We start from the raw sequence: 27363 nt of genomic DNA, 5'->3' as shown, positions 1-27363 counted from the left end.
GTGGAAGGTAATTAATTACATTTTCAAAATGCTATGAATATTATGTGATATAACATTTTTTTTTTTTTGCAACATTTACAATTGCATGGTATAGCATAGCATTTGTCTAAGACTGTTTTTCATAACCATTTATGCCACCAAATAAAAAAAAAGTCACAAAAAATCCAAGACTTTTAATAACATCTCCTTTCCTACATGTCCAAAAAAATGCCACGAAAAGTATTCCTCACTTATTTTTCAATGACATTGGACGTAAGATGTTTTGGATTGCACATTTTTGCATTGCATATAAAAAAGTTAAAATTTTCTAAATAAAAAGATTGATTCAACAAACTAGCTAGCATTTATTCAAACACGAGTTTCGATAGCCAACGATATTAAAATGTTGCCACTTGAGATTAGAAAGAAACATTTCGAGATGCCTAAACATATAGATTCCAAGATTTCTCGATCTCAAAATCCATAAGTATAACAATGAAGTCAAACGCCCTAGATGATTGGGGGAAAAAAGGGCATATCCTCCTAAGAATCTCAATAAGAAGCCAAATTTGAGTCATATTGAAAGAGTTGTTTGAAGTTCAAAGGCTTAACAATTTCAGCATCTCCACTCCAAAACTCTTCTGCAAGTTGCTTGAAAACTTTTTGAGTAGGATGAAAGGAATCAAAGAACATATGATCTTCAAGATTCTCGCAATGTGTATAGGGGAGATCTCCAAACTTTCTTCCACAATTATAAACACCTCTGAATTCGTCACTCCCACAGCAAGCTGTGTCCACTATCTTGAAACCTTCATCCACACAAATATCATAACTTTTCAAGTGTTACAAACTTTCTTTCATATTTTCAAACAATGTGCCAATAATAATCTAACCCTAAATATCAAATTTTCAAGGGGCATCTAAAAAAAATAAACGCATCTTTAACTAGTCCTCCTCGAGAATAAAAATGTTCGTCAAAATCAAGTTCCTTTCAATGTGATGTTAAAGAAATAAGGTTTAAATACTGTATACTATTAATTTTGGCTCATCTAAGTCACTATATTATTAAAATATCTATTTTAATTTCAACATTTTTGAAAGTGACACTTCTAATCCCTTAATTATTTTTACCATCATAATTTTAGTACAAACATTGCATTTTAAGTTTCTTGAAATATAGACATAACGAAATGGTAAAAAGTTTTTAAAAGAGCAACGATTAGGTATAGCCTAGACTGTACCTAACTCATATACTCTCCACTTCTTTACCACACAAAAAAATAAAATTTAATAAAAAATAATAATTAATTGTTTAAAAATAAAAACTGCCACATGACAGTATTTTTTTAGACTATACTTGGGATGTACCAAGATAGGTGCACATCCAATAGAGCGCACCCAAGTTTTTCTCTTTTTAAAATTTTGGGAATAAGGACCAAATTAGTCAACTTTGTAAAATTAAAGGACTAAAGGGCATTTTTGAATGTACACAAAAACGTAAAAGAACAAAACTTAAACTTAATGGGACCAGAACAGACATTTTAAAAATATAAAGACTAAGTGAATGTTTTAGAGTGATTTTGAGATTGTTAAGATTACTTTTCAAAATCACTCTAAAACACGTGTTTAATCACATGAAATAAATTTAATATTTAATTTTACATTTTTAAAAGCAAATTTCACAGTGATTTTAAAAATGACAAAAGTAATTATAATCATTTTAGAATCACTCTCAAACATGCCCTAATATGAACTAAAGCTAAAAAGTATAACAACCGAAATCGGATTTAAAGCAAGAAATAATGAAAAATAGGTGTAGAGTACAGTTTATTACCGTATTTTGTAGGGTTTAGTATTCTTTGTAGAAGCAAAGTGTGAACATCCGCAAAAGTGTATTTGAATCCTTTGAGTTGTTTGGAAAGTTTCTGAAGGGCAATGGGGAGCAGCTTGTTGTGAATCCTTGCTATTGAAGAAGCCTCTTCGAAAAATTGAGCACTTTTTTTCAATCTTGAACTTGGCATATACCCTAAAGGAGGCACTGCCAAAAACCCAAATTTCCTTCCTCCATATTTGTATACTTCCTATCACATATAAAATCCAAACCTTACTAACAATTATAATTTATTTCTTAATCTAAACAAAGAAATTTATGTTTTTCTTTAGTTATCTATTGTTTGCCAATGTTTTCAACAACTCATAAGCTAAAATTTGAAAACTAAAAAAAGAAGCCGCTCTTAAAGAACTTGTTTTTACTTTTAGAATTTGACAAAGAATTCAAGCTAAATGTAAAAATCATATTAAAGAAAAACATAAATTTCAAAAACGTAAAACTGAAAACAAATTGGTTATCAAACAGATCAAAATTATTGTTTATTAACATATTTAGATGCGCAATATTACCTTGACTGCTATCGTTATATTTCCGATCACCATATTCACGTATTGTTCTTGAGCTTCAATGGTTTTGAAGATGTCATAGCTAATGTCGAAAGGATTTAGGTAATCATTTCCTCCAAAATTGAAAAGAAAAACAGAGTTAGAGAGGAAAGTTTTAGATCTTGCATATCCCAACTTCTTTCTTAACGATTTCTCCACATTTTTGAAAAATTTCAGCTGAGTTTGAAGCCCAATGGCCTGAAAAAAAAACAAATACCTTCAAATCAGCAGAGGAAAAAAAAGGGAAAAGAAATTGGTTTGATTGATTTGATTGGAACCTGGTCTTGATGACTCAGAGCTAAAGCTCCACCTCCACCAGATGCAAAATTGACTCCATGCTCATAGAGATTATTGTGAGGATCCAAATATGGTGGAAGCAAAGGCAAGTTTGCATACTCACCTGCATTAACATTACTTAATAATAAGCCTAGTGATAAAACATTACAGACTTGGACCAAAGGATCGTTTAATAACATTTCTGTTTTTTGTTCAAGTCGATTTTCATTTGTCAGAAACATTTCGTGAAACTTTGGATACTAGAAAACCAATTTTCTCCTTTCTACATAATGTTTTATCCATTTTTCATTCTAGATCTGTCTGGAAACATGGAACGATGAAGAGTTCAGGACCAATTGACATAAAAACTTAAGTTAATGGGTTACTATGACAAATTTAATATTATATCAACGTTTTTCAACTCTAATTAATACTCTATCGAATAGTACTTCTCTAACATCCCTTAGCCTAATCAATTTCAAGTTCAAAGGATAATACTGTAGCAATGACATTCCCTGTAGCTAACTAGAATCGGAACTAAAATAGTACAAAATATAAGTTTAGTCTTAAAGTTCTGTTCCTTTAGTTACCAACAATCTTGAAGTTATTTGTTCAATATAAACATTCAGAATAACATTAATTTCAGCACAAAATCCTACCCCAAAATCTACCCTTAATACTCTTTTCTTTTTTTGGTATGTATGAGTACCCACATCAGCTTACGCGCACCTTCATTAATCAAGATAATCTTCAATCCTTGTGAACACAGATCATAATATAGAAGTTCAAAGTTAAGGAAAAAAAACATTTCAATTAGAGTTGAGTCTAATTCATAATGAAATGACTATAGCTAAGTCTCATTCTCTTTTCCCCTTCCCCTTTCCTCTTAATAAGGAACAAAAATTATGTTACTCATTCATCAGAGCATTAACCAGGGCAGTTCAAGCACCAAGATTTAAGTAGGACAAGAAGAAATATCTTCAGCAATCTAACGGCTAGGTTAAATCAACTAACAGTCAAAGGAGCTCCAACACCATTTTGAACAATTTTTTCAAACTTGGGTTTCTTGAAGTGAAGGAAGAAATAATAACGGAAAGAAATGATAATGACCTAAGAAATCGGGAATGTTACGGCCGTCGGTAAACCTGCCGGTCGGGATCTGGAAGAAGCTTTCACCGTACGGCGGGAAGTTGGCCTGAAAGTCACTGGTGGTGTTGATGTAGTTGTTGTTGCCGGCGTCGACATAGGAATCACCGAAAATGAAAAGGCCGAAGCGACTTTCCGACGAGGGAATGCCGGGCAGTTGGATTCTGGCGGCTTCCGACACGGCGGAAAACAAAATGAAGAAGCATATGCCCAATTTTGGAAACTTCATCTCTACAGTTCCCGCTTAAAAATTATGAGGCTCCTCCACCACTGGGTATGGTTCACTGCTATTCTTCCCTTCTTGTTTTATACTAATTTCATTATTACTTTAATTTTGTGTTTATTTGATCTTAAACTCAAAAAAAAAATCCATCTTAAATGAATTTTAAAAAGTATATTCCAAAATTTAAAAGGGAGATTTTAAAAAAATAGAAAAATAAGAAAAACTATTTACATAAAATAATAAAATTTTAATCTTTTTTAATGGGAGTTAATAAAAGTTTTAGATAGAAACGGATAGATATTTATCACTAATTGATGATGATACAAAAGGTTTAAAATAAGAGATATCATATCAGGTGGTGAATGTGGAAATATGATTTATATTAATATATTAGTTTTCAATTATTCCAACTTGTCTTCCAAAAATTTTAAGTACATTTTTGTTTTCTCTTTTGCCTTTTCTAGACTTTCATTTATTTGTGTGTCCCCACTACATTCATTATTTTTTTTTTTTTTTTTTTTTTTTGCTCTCTTTTGCCTTTTCTAGACTTTCAAATGTTATATTTTAAATAAGCTTGGAATGGATGTTGATATACCATTGATATATTAATGAGATAATTCACAGTGATTTTAGCACATTTGAGCGTTTGTCAATTCACCAATAGTGAAATTTTCATGTGTTTTCGAGGCCCTCACATTTTATGTTTAGCAGTTGGAGGCAATCGTTACTCATCTACCTCTACAATACTACCAAGAAGATTAATTTAACTATAATAAATTTTGATTTTTTATTAATATGAATCATTATAAATAGATAGCAACGTACTAGAGTACAATAATACATTGAAAGAAATGAATAAGAATTCAAATTAAAATCGATTGATACCAACAAGTCAATCACACATTGACTAATAAATTTGGCATATCAAAGTTGCATCTCTTATATATTTTATATCTCGCATATTAATTGTATATCGGTTTACTGATATATGAAATACATGGTATATCTATTGATAAGTCGGTTAGAAAACAATAAAATCATAAATATTAATAATTTATTCATATACTTACTCATTTCAAAAAACCATCACTAAATTTACAAATTTACATTTTTTTTCAATTGCTCCTAACAACTCATTCGGATTGTTTATATTGTTTCATATATATGGATATTAAATGCTCGAGTTTTAAATGTTTTGATTTTAAATGTCCAAGATAACTAATCTATGTGTTTGGATATGTATGATAATTAATGTGTGGAATTAAATATTTGTATTTGTTTCTACCAATTTTATATATAGAAATTAAAATTAAATAATGACTTAACTAAAAGTAAAAGAAAAATGCAATCACAAATTAAATTTAGTATTATTTAATATATCGTTAGATTAATTGATTATTTAATTACTCAAAGAAAAAATAAATTAATATTTTACGTTAAATATCAATTAAACACAATTAAATTATTTATTTTAATTACTACATATAATTAAATATTAAGAAAAATTCTTATAAATAAAAAATTCTAAAAAATATTTATACTTTATAACAAAAAGTTTCAAAAAGTAAACACTTTTGAAACTTTTTGCTATAAAATGTAAATATTTTTCATATTTAAAAAGATCCCAATATTAATGTAAATTAACTATAATATTAATAATAAGTAATAAAATTTTATATTAAATAATTAAGATAACATAAAATATTAAAGGTATGTTTGGTTTAACTTTTTAAGGATTTAATTTTGAAAATAAGTCATTTTGAAAAAAAAAATGTAGTGTTTGGTAACGAGTCAAAGTAGCTTTTGAAACACTTTCAAAGTTTATTTTAATTTTTTTTTTTTTATCAAAAGAATTGAAATAAAAATAAATATTTTTAAAAATATTTTTTTTTCTCTAGTCAATCCAAACATACCTTAATATTAGTTGAAATTTATTAAGTCTAGATAATATATTTATATTTAATAATTAATTAAAATTAACAGTGATGATTAATCAATATTAGTTTACTCATTAATTAAGTTGTATTTTTTTTTAAAAAAACTTTTCATCACCCAAGTATAAAAAATTCACATGTATGAAGGATATTAAAAAATTCATATAAAATGAGTTTTAAAATTTTTTAAATAATAATGTCACGGGTCTTAAAAAAACCAATGATGTGTGTTAGATATTATATAACATGGTTTCAGAGTAGGTGATTCATGAGCTAAACAAGTGGAGATCAATATTACATGAGGAGTACAACAATGTTGTTCGAACACATGATACCAACCAACTCCGAGACCATCTTAAATTACCAATTGACCTAAAAGAGTTAGGTTTTAAAGCTTTCTCTATTAACAAAATTGTTAAATCTCTGTCAAGAAGTTACTGGATGCTAATGTGGCAAACTCACTTGAAAAAAAAATGAAAATATTTTTTTCTCTCCCTCAAAAGACCTATTACACAAGGTCTAAAATGTCAATGAAAATATTGATAAAATGTGGATTTCGATGGATATTTTTAGAAAAAAATATAATAGCGAAAATTTCAAAAAAAGTAATTAGTAAATAAGTATTTTAAATGTTTAAATAGGTTAACATGTCTATTGTTTATATTATATTTACATTAATGACTTTTTTTTTTTTTTATGTTTCAGGGATTTTTCTACAATATAATGAAAATATCGACTTACTCTCCAATGTTGATGTTAAACCAGGAAACATAGAAATATTGATAAAAGTTACCGTGATTACAAAAGAGATTATTATTTTTTCTTACAATACAATATAAATAATGAATAACTATATTTCTTTTTATAATATGTGAGGTGAAAAATCAAACTTTTAACCTCAAAGTTGAATGCACGAGCTTGAAAGCAACTTAGCTATGTGTCTTTTTCGTGGTCGGATAAATTAAACCTTTCACATTTCTAAAGTTTTAACGGACTCGAGAGTTTTAAAAAATACCTCTTGTAAAATAATTCTTTAAATTGACATCTACATTTATAAAATATTTTTAGATGTGAAAGTGAATTTAGTTTAATAGTAATTTATATAACTTTATTTTCTATAGAATGAATATTTAATTTTTCATCTTATAGTTGTATTAAAAAAGATAATTCAATGTTTTCCTGGAATACTAAATATTCTACTGAAATATAGTAAGCTTCAGTGCCCCACTTTTTTTTTTTTCTCTTGACTTTATAAATGAATCAATTAGAATTTAAAGGCAGGGAGGGGTAGGTATGAAGAAATTGTTGATAAATGATGCTACTAAAGACAGTAATCCACATGTTGTCCTGACAATAAATAAATAAATAAATAACAGACCACTCAAAAGTTCATGACGTTTTTTTTCCTTCAATAAACAATGTAAATGTGATTATTAAAAAAAAAAAAAAAAATTGAAGTGATTCCTTGTCAAAAAGAACTCATATTAAAATTTTAGGCAAATATCAATTTATACTCTAGTTGTATCAATTTAAACTATAAACTAAGAATTTTATTGATTTAAATTCTAAATTTTAGGAGCTGTATCAATTTAAATCTCAAACTAATAATAATTATATCAATTTAGACTCTAAAAGTATGTCAGTTTAAACCCTGAATCTTCATAATTGTATCAACTTAAACATTTTATTATGTTTTGTTTGGATACATTTATGAAAAGATTAGAGTTTAAATTGATACATTTATGAAGGTTCAAAGTTTCAATTGATACAATTATGAAAGTTCGGAATTTAAATTGATACAATTATTAGTTTGAGGTTTAAGTTGATATAACTCATAAAGTTAAACTTAAAATTGATATAACTCCTAAAATTTAGAGTCTAAATTGATAAAATTCTTAGTTTAAGGTTTAAATTGATACAACTCTCGAAGTTTATAGATATAAATTGATATTTGTCATAATTTTTTTTTTAATATCTACATGAAGATATTGAGAATAATGAAATTACAGAACTCCCCCGAATTTAAAGTTTTTCTTATGTTTGACCTAAAATTAAATTGATTTCAAGAATATCTAAAATTATTTTAACTTATCTTGGAATAATTGATTGAGCCAAGAATGACTATATAATTCAGTTTTATTAAAATACTCTTAGAAAATTACCTAATCGTCAAAACAAATTTTTAAAATAATTATAATTAAGTAATTATAATAATACAAACAACTCAATTAAATGAGATATATGTTTTGAATTTTCTTTTAGATATTTTATATACACATTCTTCTCACCCATCATATATATAAAAATTTAACCAAAAAATAAAGCGTAAATTATAAAAACCACCTGGTAGTTACAATTAAATTCTCAAACTTTCATTTATACAAATTAAGTCCCTAAACTTCTACAAATGTTAAAATTAGACTTTCAAACTTACAATAATTGTATAAATTGAACCCGTAAATGTTAAAAATTTGAACCCTCAAACTTATATAGATGTTATAATTTATACAATTGTGTAAGTTTGAAGATTTGATTTGACCCAATTTTAATGCCCATATAAGTTTAAGGGCTCAATTTTTAAAATTAAAAATTTAAGGGTGTAATTGCAACTACAACCATATTTCAGGGGTGATTTTTATAATTTGTCCAAAAATAAATTAATAAAAGGGGGATTTTCAAAAATTAAAAAAAGTAAGGAAAACTATTTACACAAAATAGCAAAATTTTGATATCATTTGATAAAGACCGATAGAAGTCTATTGGTGTCTATCAATGATAGAACGAATAGAAGTCTATCAGTGTTCTTTTTTTCTATTTCTATAAATAGTTTGACATTTATTTTCATCTTTAAAAATTTTCTTTAACAAAAATAGGTATTTATCATACTTTTTTAATCAAATAATTTCTCAAAATAGAAAATACATTTCTTTTTGATAATTTGACAATTTAAAAATTACTTTTAGAACCAAACCTATTAACTCAAAATCACATTTTTTAATACATGAAAATTATTTCTAAAAGTTTGGAACTTGTTTGATTATATGAAAATCAATTTCACAAAATCAATTATTATTAAATATCCAACTGTAATCCTACCTCAACCATGAATTTTTTTAATTAAAAAATGTAGTTATTTTGATATTTATTATTAAAATATTATAATTTTATTGAACATTTCCCGAAGAAACGAAAATCAATAAAATATTAAAAATAAAAAGGGATTAATGTTGAAAATAAATATTTATTTAAAGAAACGTTGGGGAAGGGAGATTGATGGGACAGATCACGCTGTGCGCTTCAAACAAGTCACACAAATCTATGAAAAGGTTCGAAATTTTTGCAAAACGATGGCACCACCAGTCGCATCGCATTCATTTCTCTATTTATTAAATATTAATTAAAAATTTATTGGTCTATGACAGTGTCACGTGAACAAATCTATTTATTATTATTATTTTTTTTTAACTTTTTCTTTACCTAAGAAAACATCCATCCAACCACACCAAATACTCTCAAATACGAACAAAATCTCATATGGTTAGAAAAAAAATATCATAGATATATAAGTGAGATGATTATCTTCAATGGTATAATTCTTTCTAGAATGATTTTAAAGGATTTATACACATAATAGGCAATATCATACCATTCTAGAGATGTATGAAAATTTTCTGTTCTTATCACTTTTATCATCAGGAATAAGGTGAATATGCTATTTGAAAAACAATGTTTTGGTCAAAGAACAATTTTAAAAGAAAGTCAAAGCTAGCATGGACATATTTGATACTTTTTAGGGATATGGCAAAAATTAGTAGTATTAACCGATATGACAAAAATTAGTAGTATTAATTGAATTCCCCACAAATAGAATGTGATAAATAAGGACACCTATCTAGGCAAGCGAGGGCTCCTTTTTACAAAGTAGGTTAATCACCTCCAGCGCATTCAACTCCACTTCAATCGACGGATTGGACCTAGCCTATTCCCTTTGAACAATTAAAAGACCCTTCAAAACGGCTTTAACTTCCAGCATATTAACGCCCCACCCCTTCCTCGAAAATTTACATCCTCCCAGAATCACCCACAACCTTTATGATCTAATTTACCTCCCAATCAGTCGTAACCATGCTACTTAGACCAGACCACATCATCATTCAACTTTCAGCAAACCGAACTTGGAAAAGACCAATAACTCTTTAAGTGCGGAAGAGGGAGAAAGAGCTAGAAAATAGAGATTAATGTACCTCAGACGATTGATTAGGTCGGAACAGTAAACCTTAATAAGATCTTTAGAGAGACATATTAGGCACTCCATGCTTAAAAAAAATCTCATTCCTCAAGTTTCATAAACTAAAAAAAAAAAAAAAATCAACACATAATTCAATCAATTGCACGAACAATGTGATCTAAGGCAATGCCAATAATCCAATGGAGACCACTTATCCTTGCCAATGCCAAACATTAATCAGGAGATAGATACTCTAAATTTTTGTAGAAAACACACACTTCCACATAATGTGGTATGTTGACTCCACTACAAGAAAGGAGCCCTTTCCCGACGCTTGGAATCGTCGAGAAATGGTAGAAAACATAACGGGAGATCATCTCCCGAGGATTAAGTAGTCGTCGGGAGTTGAGTCGAGATATACTCGTCGGGAGATCATCTCCCAACACGCATATACATACCGTTGGGGGTTAACGTGTACTACGTCGGGAGTTATCAATAACTCCCGATGCCATGTGTATTACGTCAGGAGTTATCTACTCTCGACGGTATGTATATGTGCATCGGGAGTTTTGATTCAAAAAACCAATTCCTGAGATCAAACTCCCGAAGATTTACCCGCTGTCAAGAGATAGTGGAACTCCCGACGCCCTCGTCGAGAAATCGAACTCTTACCTTTTTTGTGTTTTTTTGTTTTTAATTTTGGTCTGATATTTAGAATAGTCTAAATAAACTAATAGTTATAATAATATTAAGCAAATCAAATGTATTCATATAAATAAATAAACATCTCCAAGCAAATCAAATGTATTCACATAAAACAAATAAACATCTCCAAGCAAATTAAACATATTCACAAAAAAGTAAGAAAAGTTGGTAAAGATAATCTACAAAACAAATGTCTTGACGAATACATAGAAAAAAGTTCGATGACATCTCTACCATCTCCAAACAACATTTTCAAAACAGTAGTTTACCTACAATTACATTTAGAGGATATTATTATATATATCAACGTTAAATATAAGAAGAGTTATAAAACATAGTGAGTGAATACAAAAAAGGTCATGTCAACAAAGTCCAAAGAGAAACTTAGAATCTAAGAGGGAAGTTAATAAGAGTTAAATTGATACATCGATCTGCTCCTTGCTTTTAAATGATCTAAGGTTATATAGATATCTCCCATGACCAACTATATGATCTCAAAGTCACCACCTAAAATAAAATCGCCAAGAAAGATACAAATCTTCGACAAAGGTACTTATTGCTTCCAAGCAAAAAGGTGAGCAAGAAAGAATCTACAATAACATCAACGACTAGATAGCCAAATCTTCCTAAAGAACATGTCTGCATAAAGAGCTAATTTAAGAGAGGTTCAACAACAATGGTTCAACTACAGTAACAACAATCAAAGCACAACATATCGATGATTTCAACTTATGACAAATAAACATAATAAAAACTAAAACTCCAACTATATACAACCTCCCCCCCACACCCACACCCACACACAAAAAAATACAATGCAATTATCAAATTACACATGATACCATCTTTTTATGAGCCAAGCTGAACATAAATAAAGTATGAGCACCAAGTCTGACATTTTTTGCTAGAATGAAAATGAAGAATATAAAACAAAACATTCACATAAAGTTTCAATAAACATTTGGATGATCAATCGATCTCATACAACATTCAAACTTCATTCTCGATCCACAAACACACAAAAACTTTACAAAACACATGAAAATCCAATTGTTTGACTACCATAATTACATGGTAGCCAACAATTCATTATCATAAAGCACAAAACACATGAAAATCTAGTAAGACACAACTATTTTGCTACCATAACTGTAGGATAATAACATATTAGACAATTAATAATAAAGTAATCATACCTAATTTGATGACCCTTCTCTCTGTGATCGTATCATATCTTCAATCATTTTTTTCATTTCTTTCATTTGTCTTGCATGATCCTCTCTCATTTGTTTTTTAACGTCTTCAAGTTCCTTAATATTCAATTGAGACTGCTCAACACTGGTTGTTAGTTCCCTCACCTCCCTATCTGTTGGGTTTTATGTCCTAAAACTCGTGGTATGTAAACAATGGAGCTTATTCTGATAATTTAATAAAGGTGTTATTGAATAGATCTATTGCTTGAATAGAAATCCAATAAACCTAAAAGTCCCTTGACTATTGGATGAGTACTTGAACTTTATGTGGAGACATAAAGGTGGATCAGGTTTGAGTAAATAGTCAAAATGGTCTATAGTACATAGATAAGGTTGAGTACCTTATTTTAGTAACACTATTGGATGCGACCTGCTCTGTAGTTGTTACAAGGAGTTGTAAAGTGCTACAAACGAAGTGATCCTAATTTGTTCATGTTGGACATGAGAAGTGGGGGTGTCCTTGTGCAAAAGAGTTTGTACAAGATCAGACCACGAAATGAGTCACTCTTACTTTATAACGCTGTTTACTATTTAAGACTGATCATTTCAAATCAATGACCTAGGTAACTTGACCTTAATCCTAAGCTAACTATGAACTCTTGTTTATCTGGGATTGCCCTTAGATTTGCATAGGTGAGGGTTGGCTTAACAACGCCGGCTCAATATGATTTCCATTTTAGGAGTAAGACTGGATAGATAGTTGGGGATATAGGGTGCAAGAGGGAATTCACTCCTACCCGCTTTAAGGATAGTAGAGAGGTTGTTCCCTTAAGTGCTAATTCTGAGGCTTGAACAAAGGATCCCACCCTCTCATTTGGCATGAAAGGGACTCGATTTTGTGATTGGATCACAAAACAATCGTTCATTAGGGGATCAGTGGGGACTTAAGGAACAAGAGGTAATTTCGGGGGTAAAACAGAGATTTGACCCAGCCGTTATTATGAACAACTTGTGAAGGATTAACTTATTAATCGTGATTATATTGAGTGGACATAATATATCTACAGTGAGAAGAGTTCAACTATGGGCTTTAGTGGAGTGACCCATCAGTTAACGGATGGGGTTAGATCGGTCTAATGAGTTTAGCCGATTAATCTTGGATCATTGGAGCCCATGATCTGTAGGTCCACGAGTTCCCCCTACTAGCTCGAAAATGGATTAGCTCTAGAGTAGTGTGATAAGTTAATTTGAAACGTTCAAATTAGAATCAAATGGAATTGGGGAAAATATATTTAAATATGATTTAAATATATGAAGATGAATTTGTGTAAAAATTAATTTAATATTGGATATTAAATTAATTATAATTATTTAAATTATTTAAATAATTATTTATTAATTATAAAATTAATTTGTAAAATTAATAAATTTTGATTTTAGAAATAAAATATGATTTTAAAATCAAAATAGAGTTTTGGAAATTGAAAAATTACACAAAACTTGAAAAATGGGTTTTTCAAGTTCATCTTCAACTTGCTCACGGGGAACCCACACCTCTTCTCTTGGTTTACTCCAAGCATGAGCTGCATCCCATGCAGCACATCTCTTTGCATGATAGTGCGCAATATATTGAAGAGATTGGAGTGAAGAATGAGTGGTGAACCGACTGAATTTTTGCTGAAACATTCGGATGAAGAAGGTGTTCTTCAATAAGTTCTGTTCAGTGAGCTTTCTCCATATTCCCTTTGATTCTAGCTTATTTTGAGTCCCACAACTCAATCTAGAGTACCAAGAGGATGGTAGGAAAGATCTTGTGGTGGTTTACACAAGGATTCAGAGGATTTTGTAGCTGGAAATGAAGATTTCGTTGGTTCGGCCAAGGTATGTTCTTGAAACCCATTATATTCTGTTTTTAACATGTTTCTTTTACGCAAAAATTAATGAATTAGAATGCTTATGGATCCTGATTTCTTCTGCTGCGTGATGGTGTTGATCTAACACTATCATGCATTTCTTGAGTAGATGACAAGTTGCTACCCCTCCTTGACTTAGCCTTTTACATGACCAGGTCGTCTACCTTAAATCGTTTCACAAATTTCGTCTCCTGTTAGTGGTTGGAAACCTTCTAGAGTAGGGTTGGATTGTAAATCTGACATTTGTTTCTACACATATTAATTAACTTTCGTAAGTACGAGTGGTTGAACCTACAAATTAAAAACAAAATAAAAGTAAAACAAATAGATTACATGTGCATCCTCAGCTCCCTGATTCACAAACTTGCCATTTTTAGAATGTGTTTCTCTAAATAGGTCAACACGTCCCACTTTTTGGCCTTGTTTTTTTTATAGCTCAGATTGGATTTGAAGGAAGAACTTTGACCCGCCTACATGGTCGAACGGTAATTTCTCTCATTTCTTCTGCTTATCTCCAAAATTTCCTACATTCAAACAAAAAAAAATTAAAAAAATATATTTCATAATAGTAAATGAAGTAAATGCTAGACGTCCTCAATTATTATAAACCTGAAATTCTTCTCTTTGAAAATGATCACACAAAAAATGTCAATCTTCTAATCTATTCTTATGTCGGTTAGGCGGGTTGGTACTAGCTTGTTAAGGGTTGCTACAATTCCTAGAATGTTTGTGCATATCTGCCCTAGATTCTTTGAATGAGTTTTGCATTTGATGTTCAACAAAATCATTAAGTGCTTGGTTTGATAAATCAAGCACAAAATAAGTCTACAAAAGAATTAAAGAATAATTAGCATATGATGTTTATGACAATCTGAAAGAACAAACTTATAAACTTACCAACAATTGATTCTTGGCCAATTTTATAAATTCATTTGGAACATCAACAAAAGTACAACATCGTACTGAAATGAAGATCTAAAGGCCAAACCAACCGCATTACTAAACCGTACAGAATGTTGACAAATCGGCCTTTTATCTCTTCTTTGATCATGATTGGAATTCTCCCATATTTTTTGACATATTTTTCAACTCGGTGTTTCACGAGTGCCCACGTTCCCTCCGTGTGGATGAAGAGCTACTATCTGAAGAACAAAAATTCAAAGAGTTTAGAATATATGTCAGTCAACAGAAGATGTGAACGAATACTAACCTGAATGTCACCCACATAAGATCCTGTGTGAGGATATATCACCATCTCTTGGAATTCTTCCTCTACCTCATTTTGTCTGTTAGGGGTTGACATCATATCTATACAAAAAGAAAAAAAATACAAAACAATATAAAATCAATATTAAATATGTGTAAACAAAGAAAGAGAAGTGAGTAGATACATGATTGATCATCATCGTCATGTAAATCAAATTATTCATCCGCACTTGAACTATTATGAGGTGATAATTGCTCTTCATCACCATTTATGAAGTCTTCATCGACATGCTGAATAATTGGTTGTTCTACAACTATAGGATCAATGCCAACTCTGCACAAAGTAACATCCTTAATGGATTCATCCACTGAAACTCCATTGACAATTTCTAGTAGATCCATAGTTTCATTTTCAACATCCTCCACTTCTCGTACGTCCTATATTTGTTTATTTTGGACTACTTGGAAAACTTTCCAATTGCTATCATATTTTATGTTGTTGAGGTAAAATACTTGTTGTGCTTGGATAACAAAAATGAAAGGCTCATCAACATATTAAAAGCGAGATGTGTTGATTGATTTGTATCCTAAATCCACATGGGTCTTATTACTTTTGTTGTTATCTGTGTCAAACCATTTACACTTGAATAAAAAAACACATCTGTTGTTCGTATATTGGTGATCCAATACTTCGTCTAAGACACTGTAGAAATTGTTATCAACACTTATATTACCACTGATCTCCCTAGCCACCATGACTCCACTATTTTGTGTAGCTCGACGATTATCATGCTCTACAATGTAAAATCATACCCCATTAAAAATGCATCCATTGTAAGAGTGCACATCAGACGAAGGTCCCGTTGCAAGTGAAAAGAAATCATCAAATAGATCTTCTCTCTCGCGCACTTATAGAACCTGATAATTCACTATACGTTTAAAATGACTATAAAAAATGAATCACCTTTCAACTTCCAATACTATGTATACTTGAGATTTGAACGAATTGGAAAATTTGTGTCAATGTCTTATATATAACTCAGAGGCACTGTGAGATTCATGACGAATTAACCTCAAGTGTTTCCTAGAATTGATCATTAGAAATTTATATCAAATAACTTATCTTAGAAGTTAAAAAATTATAGAGTTTGAAACGTACCTGCGATAATCTGTTATTTCTTTACAATTGTTGAGAATTTATCAATGTACGAAACGTTTTTCCTCCGCTGGTAGTGTCCATAAAGTTGACGTCTCTAATGGTCATACCCTCTACCCAAACAATTCAAATTCACCAAATATCTCATAATCGAGATTGTTATCATCATTTCGTTCATCCCTATTGAATCTCGTTTCAATACCACTTAGATATCGTGAACAAAAGTTTCATGATTCATTCATTACATATGCTTCTACTATATACCTCTCAGGATGTGGTTTGTTTCGTACAAATTGTTTTAATGTTTGTAAACTTCTTTCAATAGGATACATCCAAATGTAACTAACCAGACCCACTGCTTTGGTTTCATATGGTAGATGAACAATAAGGTGTACCATTACATCGAAGAAGGCAGACGAGAATATTTTCTCCAACTTACAAAGTATGAATATGATATCTGCTTGTAGTCGGTTCAAATCACTTACACGTATTGTTTTTGCACATAATTCAAAAATAGAAGTGGACACGTTTTTTGGTAGGTGTGTTCGAATATCAATAGGGAATAGTCTATGAAGCAAGATATGACAGTCGTGTATTTTCAACCCCGATATTTTTCCATCTTTATTATTTACACATCGTGATATATTAGACAAATCCATTGGGAAATTTCACTGGTTTCAAATACTTACAAAATGAAATTCGTTCACTATTAGTTAATGTGTACGCTGCATATGGCTTTACAAATCTATTATCTACTTGTATCAAGTGTAAGTCATTTCTTATCTTCAAATCTTGTAGGTCTAATCGAATGTTTGTTGTGTCCTTCATTTTTTCTTTGATATTTAACAATGTGCACCAAGTTGTTGCATATATTTTTTTCAATATGCATTACATCCAATTTATTTCGTAACAATATTCTGGACCCTATGGAAGTTGGAAAAAAGATATTCTTCTTAGTCCAGTTTAGAATTCATTTTCTTTTCTTATCTTGCTTTGATAGATAGATATGTTGACTGGCTCTCCATGATATACCCATTCACAGTGTGTGTATGTGTGGGGAGGGAGTGGGGGGAGGGGATATTTCATGTGTTAATAGATGTCGCTCCATACACTCTAATGACTCCCACATTGAATTCATATAATTCTTGCATAGGCATCTTGTTCGTCTGGAATCATTAACATGAAACTTCACCAAATCTAAAAATTGGGATACTTCTTCTCTATACTCGACCGACAACTTATTTTTAAGTTTTATCCATTCTTTATTCATCCTTTAAAAACCTTTTCTGGCCAAACTTATAATTCAAAACAAATTATAACCTGTGTTTGATCCAAAAATTAAGAATTTGATCAACAAAAAACTATACACGAAAAAATTATCAAAGAGGTATGAATAGTTATTAAACAAAGTCTACGTTAATTATTAACTATATGAATACTATACTATTTTCATATATAGGCACAACATTCTTCCAAAACATACATATTTTGATGATTGGTAATCTTGAAGAAGGGGTAACTACCAGGAAGAAAAAAGAGTTGATTACCTAGAGATGATCACTAATATTTATTGGAGTTGATGCCCTAAATCTCGTGACTTTGTAATTGTAATGTACAAACAAATTTATTTATTTAATAAACTATGAGATATTTTATTCATTTAGTAGCATTAACCAACAAAACCAATAAACTAACATCCAATGTTATTTTCTGTAGCTTAAGCATGTATGTAGAGATATACAGGAGGATCATGCTTAAGTGATAACCTAAATGGTAGTAGTAGATGAATAAGATTGGATACCTTATCCTGGTGACATTACGAATACAACTCGCTTGGTAGATGCTACAATTATTGTAAAGTGCTACAAATGATCTGATTCTAATAATTCATAAGGAGACATGTGAGTGGGGGTGTTCTATATAAAAGGGTTTCTATAAGGTCGAATCACGAAATGAATAGTCTCATTATATAATTCCATTAATAATAGAGACTTACATTTCACCAGGATGACCATAGGTGACATGACCTAAATCTTGAGTGAGTTATGAACTTCTACCTATGAAGGCGATCCTTTGATTTGTATGAGTGAGAGTGGTCAGATCGTCGACTCAACAAGCCTACCATTTTGGGGATTCGTCTGATTGGGGAGTTGGGAACATGGCTACACAAGACGGAATTCACTCCTTCTCTGATGTCCTAAATCTTATAGAGTTATATAGTTTGTAATTGTATTGTACAAACATTTTATTTATTTAATAAAATATGAGATATTTTTTTATATTTAGTAGCATTAAACCCACAAACCAATAAACTAACATCCAAGGTATCATCTGTAGCTTAAACATGTATGTAGAGACATACAGATGGATCATGTTTAAGTGATAATCTAAATGGTCTGTAGTAGATGGATGAGGTTGGATTAAAGAAACTCTTAAACAAGAGAACCGTTGAGCGGAAGCAGATCGTTCCAAATCCATTGTGAAAGAACAAAGCATTTATAAACAAATAATAAAAGTTATACATCATCGAGTAAATTATAACATGATTTTAAGTTAAATACACAGGGAATCGAGTGACATACCTTTGAAGAACTTTTCTTCGAGTATTCCCTTGATCAACACCAGTTAAGTGTCCAAGCAAACTCGATCAAGTGCACGAACGTAACGCAACCAGTGAAAATCACGAACTATCAGATCCTCGAACACAATCGAGTAACACTCGATCCTCGACCCTCTAACAGCAACTCGACACTACCAAGAGGCTACCTTGGTATTCTCGATGTGAGAATCCAGGAGATGTAGGCATTGTGTGGATTTGGTAGAGGGAAAGAGGAACTAAACGATCGAGTAAGTGGAAGAATGAGAAACATCTATCTTACAGAGTTGGATACTCGATCATATAGCAAATGAGAAGCTATCGTCTAGCAATGAGAAGCTTAATCGTTTACCCTCTCAAAAGCTATCATATAGCTTTTCTCTACCCGATCGAATGTGATGCGATTCTGAAAAATGAAAACAATTTTCATTTTTATCCTTCAGTTATTAAAACTGATAATAACTTCCCATTTGATCGATTAAAGGAGAAATTAACCACCAACAATTATTTCATATTTTGTTTATTATAAATAAATATAATAACTAATTTATCATATTATATTTATAACCTATAGTTTTAATATCACATCATATGTAATATATAAACCACAACTCTTTTTCTCCTTTTTGGCATTTAATATAAATCATATTTATATTAATTTCTCCAATTAATGTATCTAATACATTAAATCAATTATACCATATATAATTGAATTAATTTAATTATATCATATATAATCAAATTTTCTCTTGTTATTTTGAACATTTCAAACTAACCCAAAAACTGATTCTTAACATGAATCCATTGAGCTACCAATAGAACTTATGGACCTATAGCTTGAAGCTCCAACCGTACGTGAATAACTGACTAAATTCTTTAATCATGATATCCACCATCCGTTAATTGCCAGACATTCCACTAAAGACTGATAGTTGCACTCTTCGCATTACAGATATATTATTATGTCCATTGGATATAACCAATCAACAGTACGATGACCCTTCACAAATCGCTCGTAAGTACAGCTAGCTAATTTATCGTTTTGCCCCTGTAGTTACATCTAACTCCTTAAGTACCACTGATTTCTCTAATGGACAATACATCATAGTCCTATTATGAGTAAACCCTTCTCGAGCCAAGAGAAGATGTGGTGCCACATTGTTCAAGCCCCAGAATCAGCCTTTAAGGGAACAATTTATCTACTTTCCCCTGCTTTGGGGAAGGAGTGAATTCCGTCTTGTGTAGCTAAGTTCCTAGCTCCCCAATCAGACGAATCTCCAAAGTGGTAGATTTAAGTCGGAGAACTGGCCACTCGCACCCATGCAAATCAAAGGACCGCCCTCATAAGTAGGAGTTCACAACTCACTCAGGATTAAGGTCATGTTGCCTATAGTCATCCTAGTGAAATGAAAGTCTTTGTCATGAATGGCGTTATATAACGAGACTAAATATTTCGTAGTTCGGTCTTATACAAACTCCTTTGTATAGAGCATCCCCGCTCGCATGTCTAATATATGAATGGTTAGGATCAAACCATTTGTAACACTTTACAATACTTGTAACACCTACAAAGCGGGCCTCACTCGTAGCGTCATAAGGATAAGATTTCCCTCCTTTATCCATATACTACAGACCATTATGCTTAAGTTACAACGATAACTAGGGATCTTAGTTTATTAGCTTGTGGTTAATGCAATTAAAATATCTCATATTTCATAGACAGTAGTGAATAAAATATCTCATATTATTACATCACAAAGAGTTTGTTCATACAAGTGTTTACAAAATACAGGACCCTAGGAGATTTAGGGCATCAACCCTAACATGGATACCTTATCTTGATGACACTACGAGTATGACCCGTTTTGTAGATGTTATAATTGTTGTAAAGTGCTACAAATGATCGGATCCTGATCATTCATGTGGAGACATCTAAGCAGGCGTACTCTATACAAATGAGTTTGTATAAGACCAGACCACAAAATGACTAGGTTCATTATATAGCAATGCTCATAATAAAGACTTACATTTCACCAGGATGACCATAAGTCGACTCAATAAGCTCACCATTTTGGGGATTCGTCTGATTGGAGAGCTAGGAACATAATTACACAAGAAGAAATTCACTCCTTCCCCAATGTCGGAGTAAGTAGATAAATTGCTCTCTTAAGGACCGATTCCAAGGCTTGAACAATGCCACACCCTCTCCTGACCCAAGAGGGGTTTAGTCATAGTTGGACTATGATTTATTGTTCATTAGAGGGATCATGGTACTTAAGGAGTTAGATGTAATTACAGGGGCAAAACGGTAATTTTTGGCCTGGTTGTACTTACGAGCAATTTGTGAAGGGTCATCACACTGTTGACTGGTTATATCCAATGGACAAAGAAATATATCTATAGTGCGAAGAATGCAGCGATCGGCTTTTAGTGGAGTGCCCGACAGTTAATGAAGGTTGAATAATTTAATTAAAGAGTTTAATTACTTATTCAAGTACTATTGGAGCTTCAATTTACAGGTCCATGAGGTCCTCTCTGTAGCTCAACAGGGATTAAATGAGAATCATTTTTGGATTAATTTGAATTGTTCAAATTAATTGAGGGAATTAATTATATGTGATATAATTAATTTTACTTAATTATATATAGTATAATAAATATAATGTATTTGATACATTATTTGAGAGGAAATAAATATTTGAATAATTTAATTAAAGAGTTTAATTACTTATTCAAGTACTATTGGAGCTTCAATTTACAGGTCCATGAGGTCCTCTCTGTAGCTCAACAGGGATTAAATGAGAATCATTTTTGGATTAATTTGAATTGTTCAAATTAATTGAGGGAATTAATTATATGTGATATAATTAATTTTACTTAATTATATATAGTATAATAAATATAATGTATTTGATACATTATTTGAGAGGAAATAAATATTTGAATTTGATTCAAATATTAATTATGTGAATTGAATTCATATAATTAAGTTTAATATAAATAGGATTTATATTAAATATCATGCATTGTTGAGAGAATGAAAACTATAGGTTATATTGTATTTGATATAATATTAAACTATAGGTTATGTGTTATATTAGATATAATATATAGTTTAATATATATTATAAAATAAGGTAGTTATCATATATTCATATATTAAATTATTTTAATTTATTTCAAAAATGGTTTTGGAAGGGTGTTGTAACTCCCTTCCCTCTATTTTTCTCTATTTAGTGTATGCGTGGATGTAGTGCTCAATAGACTTACACAACTCCAAAAAGAGACGGAAGTTTTTCTCTAGAAAAATAGTTTTTCCTCTCCATCACTTCCTCTCTTCCAAAAACCTAAAAGCCGACAACTCCTTAGTGATTCTTATCCCATTAGAGAATACAAGAGGCTCTTTTCGTGGTGGTGACCATTTGGATCGAGTTTATTTGTGACAGATTCGGAGAAAGGGAATACGTGAAGAAGGATTCTTCAAGGGTAAGTTTTCTCTCACCATAATTCTCTCATTTCTTTTTTTGTTTGTATGCTGTAAATTTATGATTATGCATAACATTTGTACTTTGTAATTTTGATTATGTGAAAATAAATTTTGGACTAATCTCCACGCTTCCGCTCAAAGACCTTCAAAGGTTCTTTCAATTGGTATTAGAGTCGGGTTTTGATCCCAAATTTTTATGGTTTCAGATTTAATTTTACAGTTATGGTGGGTTTTTTGCATTATGTGAATTCATGTGATGAATGTGGCTGGTTTGTGATTATTGGATGCTTTCAGGATTGGTCAGTTTAGATTTATCGCTTTCAATTTACTAATTGGTTTGTAAGGGCCCCTGTTTTGGGCATAATTATTTGTGATCGAGTCTGTAACTTAAAGTTTTGAGTTGTTCATGTTGTTCTCGATGAGATTCGAAAGAAAAATAAAGCAATGCTACGATGACGAAGAAATCATTGCTAAGAGATCGCTCAACGTTTGCTAAAAGATCGCTCAACATTTGCTAAGAGATCGCGTAGCGTTTATTAAGAGATCTCTCAACGTTTGCTAAGATATTGTTACTAAGAGATCGCTGCTAAGAGACAGTTGCTGAGAGATCGTTGGTTGGTGGTTCGGTTCGAGCGATTCAAGACCCCACTTGTTTCGAACCACTTGACTATTAATTTATCATGGTTATTTTTTTTAATTAATTAAATTAAATAAGTGCTATATTAATTTAATTAATTATTTAAGTGTCCAATCTTGGTCCATTAATTATTTTATTAATTATGCATTTGATGTATGATTTTTATTCATACATATGTCATAATGGATGTCATATAGTATAAAATCCCACCATAGGTTATGTAATTAATTTCATGCATAATTTATATTATAAATATTATAATATATGGTTGCATCGTTTTATTTTATAGCATGCTCATGCATCATATAATATAAGTGTTATAGTATATGTTTGCATGCATTAATAACATTGCCATGCATCATTTATATTATACGTGTTATAATATATAGTTTCATGCATATATGGATGAATGTTATTAATTATTTCATTACATTATTTTGTTATATATAGTTAGTAATGAAATGGAATTGTATGAAGACATTACATTAGGTAATTTATAATTGTTATAAGTTACTAAGTATGTCAATTAAATGCAATTTAATGATTTTAATTTAATTTATTTATTTTTATAAAAGTTATAATTAAATGAAATTAGTAATTAAAGTTAATAATTCATAATTGCATGCAAACCTTAGGTTAAAATTATTTATTTAAAAATAGTTTAAAAATATGATTCATATAGACCTAAGTTCCCTTTTTTAATAAGATTAGAAATTAAATTTAATCTTTTAATCATTTTAATAGGATTAAATTGATTCTTACTTAAAAGATTAAATTTGTAACAAATGTATCTATAAGGACCTTTTGACTAAGATTAATTCTGTTTAGGCTGGGATACTTAAGTTGATGGAAATGTAACACCCCTACTTGAAAACTTTTGAATTAGATAGATTTGTTACAAGCATGCAATGGTTGATTGAGGTTTATTAAAGTGTTTAATAAACATTAATAAAAAAAAGTTGTTTAACCATCCAAAGTAACTGTTACTTTTGGGCAAATTAAACAAACACTTAGTTTAAAATCACTAGCCGAATTTTCCTAAGTTAAATAACCCTAGGTAAAGCACTTAGTGGGAGTCAAATGAGGTATATGATACTTCATTTTACCTTTTCACATTTTTCCCTAAAATTTTCACACTGTGAGATCTATACTCAGCCTCGAGGCACTTTTACTTGTGTCTCCCTACAAATAGTGTTTGTATAGATCAATATCAAGGTGAATGGAGAGAGTATCTATAATAAGTTGGAGCGGGACGTGTGTCAAATATATCCCCCATTCTCTCTCATTAATTGGTAGTAAAGTTTCATGCTCGGCTTCGAGTCGCCTTTGCTTGTGTCCCCCCTACAGATGACATTTGCATGATTTTTTACCTTTAACTTCAGTAATGGATAGAATTACTTTAGTTTTTGCTCCAGTCGGTTTTTCAATATGGTTGGCTCAGTGGGGCGGAACTCTAGAATCTAAAATAAGGGGTTATACTTAAAAGAAATGTTAAGCAAGTTTAATAATTTTTTGACCGAACAATGATGACTGATAGTTACAGTAACAAAGAGTTGTTTTGTCTATTGGTTGAGATAGTCTCATTTTAGTGAAGGGGCACCTGATCACACTATGGTGACTTTTATCCTGAATCACTGAAACCTCATTGCAAAATGGATGTCACTTAGGGTGCATTGGATTATTTTGCTAAGTTTGATTGATTTTTCAAAATGGATTAATGATAAATAATTTGTATGATTTCAGCGATTTATTAACAATGACTACTGTGACACTTAATTTGCTTGCCGCCGACAAACTAACGGATGAAAATTATACAACCTAGAAAAACAAAATCAACACGATTTTAATCATCGATGACCTCCATTTTGTCCTAATGAAGGATTGTCCTCTTATTCCTGTTCCAAATGCCACTTGAAATGTTCGAGAGGCATATGAGCACTAGACACGGGCAAACGAGAAGTCCTGAGCATATATTTTAGCAAGCCTTTCTGAAGTTCTGGCCAAGAAGCGTGAGCCCATGATCGCTGCCCTAAGATCATGGAGTCCCTGTGGGGATGTTCGAACAACCGCCTGCACAACTCAGGCATGACGCTCTAAAACACATCTTCAATATCCGTATGCAAGAGGGGACATCAGTTAGAGAACTCGTTCTCAACATGATGGTCCAATTCAATGTGGCGGAGATGAATGGGTCTGTCATCAGTGAGGCAAGTCAGGTTAACTTCATCTTGGAATCTTTACTTGAAAGTTTCCTATAGTCCCGTAACAATACTGTTATGAATAAAATTGACTACAACCTGACCACCTTGCTCAATGAGTTTCATACTTTTCAGTCATTGATGAAAAGTAAGGAACAAAAAAGAGAGACAAATGTTACCTCGTCCTTAAAGAAGTTTTACAGAGGATCGCCATTTGGAACTAAGTCTATGTCTTCTTCTTTCGACATCAAAAAGTGAAAGAAGAAGAAATGTGGAAAAAGGAAAGCTAACACACTAGCTACTGCCTAAAAGGGCAAGAAGGCCAAGGCTACAAAGGGAATCTGTTTCCATTGCAACCCGAGTGACATTGGAAGAGGAATTTTCCCAAATACTTGGCAGAAAAGAAGAAGACCAAGCAAGGTAAATATGATTTACTTGTATTGGAGACATGTTTCGTGAAGAATGATGATTCTGCCTGGATAATTGATTCAGGCGCCACTAACCAAGTTTGTTCTTCATTTCAGGGAATTAGTTCCTGGCGGCAACTGGAAGTTGGGAAGATGACGATGTGTGTTGGAACTCGACACGTCATCTCAGCTATGACATGGGAGGGCTCAGACTCTGCTTACAGACATGTTTTATTTATTTTCCTTCGCACTAGTTGTCCTCAATTCACTCATGAAACAAAATTCTCAATGTTTTTCCCTTTGTGTATTTAACCCAAACTTATTAACACACAACTCAAATACTGATGTATAACATTTCAGTTCTAATGCTACTTGGCGATTCTATTATTCTTCTTGCTAGTTTACATACCTTGAAAAGTTTAAACATATTGATGAGATTAAAGTTTTGAAACTTCAGAGGCATTTTTAAAACACATTACAAAATTCAAAAGTATTTTTTATAATAATTTAATCTAACACATTTAGATTGGTGATATTACCTTTACAGCTATCGTTATGTTTCCGATGACTATAATGACAAACTATTCTTAAGCTTCAAAGGTTTTGAAGATGTCATAACTAAAGTCAAAAGGACTTGTGTAATCATTTCCTCCCAAATTAAAGAGGAAAATAGAGATAGAGAGAAAGATTTGAGATATTTCATTCCCCATCTTCTTTCTAAGTGATTTTTCCGCTTCTTTGAAAAACTTCATTGAGTTGGAAGTGCTATGACCTGTAAAATTAAACCAAACAAATGCATTCATTCAATAAGCAGAGAAAGAAAAAGTAAAAGAAATGAGTTTGATTGATTTTATTTTATTTTATTGGAACCTGATTTTCATAACTCTCAACTAAAGCTCCACTTCCACTAGATCCAAAATTCAGCCCATTTGATATTTATTTTATTTTTTACTTTTATTTTTGAAAATTAAACCTATTTCATCCATATTTGATAATCATTTGGGTCTCATTTGATAAAACTTCGTTTGATAATCATTTAGGTACCGTTTAGTAATCATTTTATTTTTTGTTTTTGTTTTTTAAAATTAAGCTTATGGATACTCCTTTCATATCTAAATTTCTTTATTTGTTATCTACTTTTTATCAATGATTTAAAAAATCAAGTCAAATTTTGAGAATTAAAAACTTTCAAAACCTTATTTTTATTTTTGGAATTTGGCTAAGAATTCAACCATTGTACTTAACAAAGATGCAAATCATGGTAAGAAAGGTAGATGAAATAGGCTTAATTTAAAAAAAAAAAAAAAAACCAAATGGTTACCAAACGTGACCTTTAACTTTTTATTTTTTATTATTGAAAATTAAACCTATAGACACTACTTCCACCTCCAAATTTTTTTGTTTGTTTGTTATCTAATTTTTACCAATAGTTTAAAAAACCAAATCAAAATTTGAAAACTTTCGAAGAGTGCATAACCGCATGGATAAGCTCACCCTAACCCATCAATTTTTTTTTTAATAACTTTAAAAACTTATTTTTGTTTTTGAAATGTGGCTAAGAATTCAATCATAAGGCATATTCACATATCTAAAGGTTCATAATTTTTCAGCATTTTAGAGTTTTCATATCATTTGGTACAGAT

General features: G+C 30.8%; 1 protein-coding gene across 1 annotated transcript; it reads right to left on the bottom strand.

Moving 5' to 3' along the window:
- Positions 1 to 320: 320 nt before the first annotated feature.
- On the bottom strand, positions 321 to 4473 carry LOC120087842 (GDSL lipase-like). Its single transcript, XM_039044773.2, has 5 exons — positions 3802 to 4473; positions 2694 to 2815; positions 2380 to 2613; positions 1814 to 2060; positions 321 to 788 (listed from the first exon to the last, which is right to left on the bottom strand). The coding sequence occupies exons 1-5, from the start codon at positions 4064 to 4066 to the stop codon at positions 532 to 534; spliced, it is 1125 nt and encodes a 374-aa protein (XP_038900701.2). The 5' UTR covers positions 4067 to 4473; the 3' UTR covers positions 321 to 531.
- Positions 4474 to 27363: the final 22890 nt, after the last annotated feature.

This window comes from Benincasa hispida, chromosome 10 (assembly GCF_027475165.1).
Source record: "Benincasa hispida cultivar pf3 chromosome 10, pf3_genome.v1.1, whole genome shotgun sequence".
NCBI classification, from domain to species: domain Eukaryota; kingdom Viridiplantae; phylum Streptophyta; class Magnoliopsida; order Cucurbitales; family Cucurbitaceae; genus Benincasa; species Benincasa hispida.
Note: the sequence above shows the minus strand (reverse complement) of the source record. Positions and strands in the feature narration are given on the sequence as shown.

Bases quoted from the DNA above. Each gene is read 5' to 3' on its own strand.
- LOC120087842 (XM_039044773.2), bottom strand. From the start codon at position 4,066: ATGAAGTTTCCAAAATTGGGCATATGCTTCTTCATTTTGTTTTCCGCC. The intron at 2,816-3,801 runs GTCATTATCATT...ATGTTAATGCAG, and splicing joins TAACATTCCCGATTTCTTAG to GTGAGTATGCAAACTTGCCT. The intron at 2,061-2,379 runs GTAATATTGCGC...TATATGTGATAG, and splicing joins ATATAACGATAGCAGTCAAG to GAAGTATACAAATATGGAGG.